The sequence below is a fragment of the Mytilus edulis genome, chromosome 8 (genome assembly GCF_963676685.1).
Source record: "Mytilus edulis chromosome 8, xbMytEdul2.2, whole genome shotgun sequence".
NCBI lineage: Eukaryota > Metazoa > Mollusca > Bivalvia > Mytilida > Mytilidae > Mytilus > Mytilus edulis.
This window is the reverse complement of record NC_092351.1, coordinates 54,148,512-54,155,552: the sequence shown is the minus strand read 5'-3', so window position 1 is coordinate 54,155,552 and position 7,041 is coordinate 54,148,512. Positions and strand designations below refer to the sequence as shown.

The following is a 7,041-nucleotide window of genomic DNA, read 5'->3' as shown; positions in this document are numbered from 1 at the left end:
AGTTTGATCCATTCTTTTTATCATTTTCTAAAATTAAATATTCAAGACACCTTTTCCGTCTATTGTACCTCAACCTTCTTTCTATTTCCCTCTATATTGTACCTCAACCTTCTTTCTATTTCCCTCTATTGTACCTCAACCTTCTTTCTATTTCCGTCTATTGCTAAATTATGGTTTAACCTTTGACTACTACTTATAACAATATGGATACATGATAAACTTATCCAATGAAAAAGTATGATTGACATACAGCCATAAGTAATGTGTAGGTGGTATTTTGATATTTAAATAAAATAGCAAACAATTACAGTTAGAAACGAGAACACAGATTGCCACGTTAACGGTAACAGATCAACTACGATGACAGGTATGTTATATACTGATGTTGTTAATTCTGTATGATCCTTAAATGATAAACTTGTATACAACATAACGTTTACATAATTGTCTAAGAATGTCTTTATTTATATATGATCATTAATTTTATGTGTACACGTTAATATTCAGAGTAAATATATTTTGATGACACTTTTAAATTTCGAAAACTTTCTTTTTGAATTTTAAAACAAAAGAAGAGCGTACTAAAATACATATATACATAGTCTGTTAACTGTATAACTGAAAAAAGGTTGGTTTCGAGAAAGCATTTTCAAATAAAATAATTGCCCTTTGAATGTGCTTTAAGGGTCAACTTCTAAGTACACTCATTCTTATTTTTCTAGTAAGAATCAAAGGTATACTCTCTTGCGATGTTTTATGTTAATTTCAACATAGAAAGATATCGTATTTGACACATTTTGTTTTACCTCTCTAATGCTCGGTATAGCTATATGGACAACAAAATGCTTACCGTAGTTAAGAGGTTACCTTCAAAATTAAGCATTGCATGAACATGAATTCGGTATTGAAGGAGGCTCGAGGGTACAAAAACATCAGCAAAAATTTGAACATTTTTTTTTCATTACAAACTTTATTTATCACACTACCAGTTGTTACGTTATGATATGGTACAAAAATTAACCCCCAAAAAATCGTTGTGGCCCCAAATGACTTTTACAATGTTTATATTTTTGAAAAAGCTCCAAATTATCTCCCTTTTGTGAAAAAATGCCAAAAATATCTTTTTTAATTCATCAATGACCTACATTTTTTATTATCATTTTCAAATAAGCTGTACTTGGCACTAGCTTCGAGAGATATAATAAATATAATATAATTTATTTTTTGCTCAATCAATAATCAATTGCAAATAGTGAAATAAAAATTAGCTTTTAGAAGCCAGTATGGTTCAATATTGTCAAAATCAGCTTAAAAGCATTGATTATGAATTATTCACTTACGAGTGAATATTTCAACCTCATTGAATCCATATACATTTGAACTTCATGTTTACCCCTTGACTTGAGATGGATAACACGTGTCACTGAATTGTATGTCTAAAGTTATTTTAAGGAAAAGAATGTCAACATTGAAAATGAAACAAAGGTAAATCATTTGATTGACTGATTCGATCTACAAAAAGTCATTCTTATACAAGTAAACAAGATGATAAACATTTAATTTTCATCTATGATATGAAATTAAATAGACCTAGAATAATCCAATAGCACGAGTTTCCTTAATCTATCAATATCTATAATTTATGTTTACATCGCTTAAAAATGGTCATCGGATGACTTTAGAGGTCAACTCGATAATCAATTAGATGGCGTATAGACTAAAAAACACACGAAACGAAGCTAAGAATGTTCATGCCCGTCTCCTATTTATTGTTTATTTCAGACATTTAATAGTTTGGATAAATGTTTTTCATTGTTATAAATCAAATATGAGAATTTGATTTGAATCGGTAAACATGAACTTGACAGCTAGTGACCCTTTAAACTAAACTACTGTAAAATTTAAGCGATTTCTATAAATAAGTTCTTTTTTTACTTCGATGTTACCGTTTTTTCTCCTATTTGTTCAACAGAAAAAAGTAACTTAACAAAAATGCATGTTTCTTTCGAAGGCAGATTGTGAGCTTAAATGAAAGGCGACCTAATATTTTTTTTTCAATTTTTTACTAAATATACCTGTAGGATAAAGTTTATTCATAGAAAAAAATAGCAAAATCCTATACCTAAAAAAATTGATTTGTACCCGCGAGCCCCTTAAATACATCCGAGTGACAGCAATACGAACCCTCCTCCTAAGATTGATGTACCCTTATTTTTGACATTAATGCCTTGTATCCACATTAGTGTCAATATAACGAAATTGTATGCGACTGTCATACATGTGAGAGGTTTATCTAGCTAAAAAACCAGGGTTAATCCACCATTTTCTACATAATGAAATGCATGTACCAAGTCAGGAATATTACAGTTGTTTCCTATTCGTTTGATGTGTTTGAAATTTTGATTGAGCCATTTGATAAGGAACTGTCATATTTGACTTTTCCTTTGAGATCAGTATTTTTGTAATTTTACTTTTTAATGCAGAATATGAAAATCGCAAGCACAATTATATTTATATTCCTTTTTATTCCAAACGATAACAAATAAAGCAAATATCCAAATAGAAGGTTCTGCAAACTAGGTAAATCGGATTAAAGTAATGAACATACGGACAGCCACAAGCAACATATCCTGGTACGAACACAAAATGAGGTGTACTATCACATCTTTAACGTGCATCACTCTACCTACACGCAGCATTGAATGTAATGTCTTCTTGATGTCTCTGTGTATAGAATATACCCCGCGTTGTGTCACGAACGTCAAATCCCATTCTTCGGCATTTGTTTTATTGTCAGACGGGAATAGTTTGATTTTTTTTTATGTTTTTATATAACAACAAGTTGGACTTTATTCTTCTACATTGATTGTAAATCTATAGATCTCATAAACATGTTTAACCCCGCCGCATTTTTACGCCTGTCCCAAGTCAGGAGCCTCTTGCCTTTGTTAGTTTTGTATTATTTTAATTTTAGTTTCTTGTGTACAATTTGGAAGTTAGTATGGCGTTCATTGTCACTGAACTAGTATATATTTGTTTAGGGGCCAGCTATAGAAGGACGCCTCCGGGTGCGGGAATTTCTCGCTACATTGAAGACCTGTTGGTAACCTTCTGCTGTTGTTTTTTCTGTGGTCGGGTTGTTGTCTCTTTGACACATTCCCCATTTCCATTTTCAATTTTATAATGAATATGATCAGGGCAGATCAGTCAAATGTTTGAAACCAAGATCACTTTATGGTATAAACAGTGTGCATTTGCAATCGAGAACAAATGTTACTCCCTAAAACGACAGTTTTATTACCCAGTCAGCTTTTGTCGAATTTTACAATTTAATTAGTATCACAAATATTCATTGTGAATCGATCATATGATTGATTATAAGATGGTATAAATATCTGACTATAGGTATCTATTCAAATCGTAACAGAAAGATGTGATTATTTTAAAATAACGACATGGGTTAAAAATAACAATGTCAAAAATTTCAGGAATACGATCTGTGTTGTGTCTTATAATAGCTTCTCACCAACAGAAAAAAAAATCGCCATTCTTTTGGAGATCCCTTAACTCCGATTCGTGCAAAACGTACCCCATGTTTTATAATAATTTGTTATAGTTATAACTTGGCCATGAGTTATTTAATCTTGTTTTCCATTGTGATGCTTTTGATACCCATGTTGGACAATGTAAGCATATGGCATGGTCATACGTTCCTTCTGTGTAAGATATACATGGTCCATGAACTACAAAATCCATATCAGTGAATTTGTCTTGGTTATATAATGTAGTTGAAAAATAATGTTCCTAAATAATATATAAATATCTTACATACAGCAATAAAAACAACAATGGGGCAAACTCATTTTATTAAGGGGAGGGAGGAGGGAAGGAAAATTTTAAAAGAAGAAGTATTTGTTTAAAAACTAGATCTCCAATTAAAGGAACAAAAAAGCCATACATATCAAACTATGATACTGAAATATTATAAATACTAATCTGTATTTTCTAAATTATGAATTATAACCAGGACAATGAAATGTTGTGTTTTTTTATTCCTGAAAAAAAAATTACATAAATAATTTATCCCGACCAAATCATATCAAAGATTAACAGACAAAAGGAAATGGAAGGTTAGAAAATTAAGACATACAATTAACTAAGAAATATTCAAACTGTTTTCGATTACTAGTTTAAAAAGGACATTTTTTTTGTGCGTGTGTTTTCAGTTTATCTTCGACATATGAGCAAATGGAGATGTTGAGTATGACTATCACATTTGAAATGGTAGACATCAATTATTTTATTACAATCAACAAAGTCATTTCAAAATCTCTTCGTCTGTTGTTATGAAAAATTGTCATCTTAACAACTCACTGAAGCTAAATTTCAATTTTATTATAGTAGATCTATGTATCCCTATTACTTCATAATTTATATATTTCATGTTATTTCAGACATAGAAACAAAAGCTATATCATTAGCACTGTATCGTTATATGTGTCACTACATAGTGCGATCTGAGAATTATGTTAAAAATCTCAGACTTATGAATGCCGCCAGGGATAAATTAAAGAGCGATACCTATCGTACCGTTATCACAAGTGGGAGTTTTGGTGAAGGACTTGAGATGAGAGGTAGTGATTTAGATATTATGTATGTAATTAAAAACATGGAGGTTTATGAAGACATTAAAGCTGCTAACAATTCAAATGTTAATTATGTGTTAATGGAAACAGATGATGTAAAACCTGGTTTCACTCAGTTACTAGTACAAGAACAAGTATATTCTCAATTTCTATGTCAAGAATTTGAGGAATATAATGGCAAACATTATTTCCCGAGCGCATTATATAAGCAATGGCTCATGCGTAAAACAGATAGCACTGTAATACATGGACCATGCTTATCTGACAAAAAAGGAAAGTTTGACCTTGCCTTTTGTTTACATTGTAAGACATGGATATCACAAGCATCACAATGGATAACAAGATCAAATAACTCATGGCCTAGTTATAATGTCAAACAAAGTATTATAAAACACGGAGTACTTTTTGTACCAATCGGAGTTAAGGGATCACCAAAAGAGGATATAGAATGGCGAATTTCCTTTTCTGTTGGTGAAAAATTTCTAATTAATACTTTTACACACACTCAATTGATATGTTATGCCCTCCTAAAAATTCTTTTGAAAGATGTTATAGCAACCTACACCGAATGTGAAGATTTGCTCTGTTCATACTTTTTGAAAACAATCATTTTCTGGATATCAGAAGAATTACCACAATCAATATGGAAACCAGAAAATCTTATACCTTGTTTTATGCGATGTTTTAGCAGACTGATATATTCTGTTGACTATTCAGTTTGCTTACATTACTTTATACCAGAGAACAACATGTTTGAGAACAAAATAGAGGGACGTGCTCGTGAAATACTGTTGGAGAAACTGTATACCCTGCATAGTTACAGATGGCGATGTATCTTATTTTCAAATCAATTATCTAATTTTCATGAATCAATGTGGAAGGATCACATTCAACCACACACATTGCATACTATCGAGGTGGTAAAAACACTTCATTCCGTATTATTATGGTTTACAAATGATGTGTTTATTTCTACTAAATGCAACACTTACACATCCACAAAAATAATACACCAGATAGTTTTCAGTGACAATTCCTCACTTAAATACGTCTATACAAACTACATGTCAGTGTTGGGTTCACAATATGCGCAGTCTGCTCCACTGAATAGTACTAAAACATGTAATAAACATCAATACAAGCAGTATAAATCATGTATTTGTACTCTGTTACAGAATATCTATCACGACGCTGTTTCTGGATGGCTGATGTTAGCATCGTTTTTCTATAAGTCTAAACAGTATAGTAAGGCATTACACATCATCTCATATTCTATATCGAAATGTTCTCCCGAAAAACTACAATTTTTCATGGATATGTCGGATATTCATTATCAAACCCTTAAACTGAAATTATTCCAGAATATCAGTATTGTACAGTTGTGGAAAATAATGCTGATTGGTAGTATGAAATTTGTACATAACTCTTGGCTGATACCAAACGAACTACAAATGGAAGTGGAAAATAGAGGATATCGTATTTCCTCTATAGTGTATGGTTATTTTCTAAAGTTTGTGTGTCATTTTCAACTCAATAATGCAAGACAATGTCAGGATTGCCTCCACTCTTTACAAAATGTTATAAGCGAAAACTATTTTATAGAAAATATAAAACTATACCATTCTAAAAAATACACTATTCTTGGAATTGTTTTTCAGTTATTAGGAGACAACGAATCTGCCCGACAAGCATTCATGCAGTCAGTTGAAATAGAGCCGGATTACAGTTGTAATACTTCCGTAAAGAGACTAACACTAATGAACTCGTTGTGATATTTGTGCATTCAGTTGAACTACTCGTAAAACACATTTAGCATGTATTTCGATTTAATCGATCTTTTGGTTTTCTAGAACTGGATATTTTGTTAAGTACAAATCTTAAAATTAGAAATTCTGTACAAGAAGGATATCGTAAATGTTGATTGTTGTAACCATTTGAAAGTTGTTTTTATCATGAACAAATAAAACTCTATTCATAACTTTTTCATAATTTTTTTTTTGTGGTTGCAGAGACGGTTATAGACTATGGAATAAGGAGCAGATTAAAGAATGACAGAAACGAAGAAGGGATAATACTCTTCCATATGCCCCTTTTCTCTTTTGTAGTTAATTTGTTAAAAATATACAAGAACTACAAAGGATAACTTCGCTTAAAACTAGGGATGTCAAAATATCTGAAAATTAATACTTGGATACTCAGTCATGATACTCGAGTACTCGCGAGTACTCGAATGAATCTTAAAAGTCTATTGAAAAGATTATATTTTAGGTTGGATGCAGTGTTTTTGTTATTACCTTCCATAAACATATTAACGAAAGACAAACGTACTACAAACATAGCTTGATTCTCTTTTTTTTTGTCGATTAAACAATGAATTACCGACCGCCGTTTCTAT

At 31.2% G+C, this 7,041-nt stretch overlaps 1 protein-coding gene across 1 annotated transcript; it reads left to right on the top strand.

Annotated features, from left to right (window-relative positions):
• The first annotated feature begins 267 nt into the window (after positions 1-267).
• LOC139485881 (uncharacterized) lies at positions 268-6,621 on the top strand. The gene is made up of 2 exons (XM_071270532.1): positions 268-367; positions 4,455-6,621. Exons 1-2 carry the CDS (start codon positions 361-363, stop codon positions 6,416-6,418), a joined length of 1,971 nt encoding a protein of 656 aa, XP_071126633.1. The 5' UTR covers positions 268-360; the 3' UTR covers positions 6,419-6,621.
• Positions 6,622-7,041: the final 420 nt, after the last annotated feature.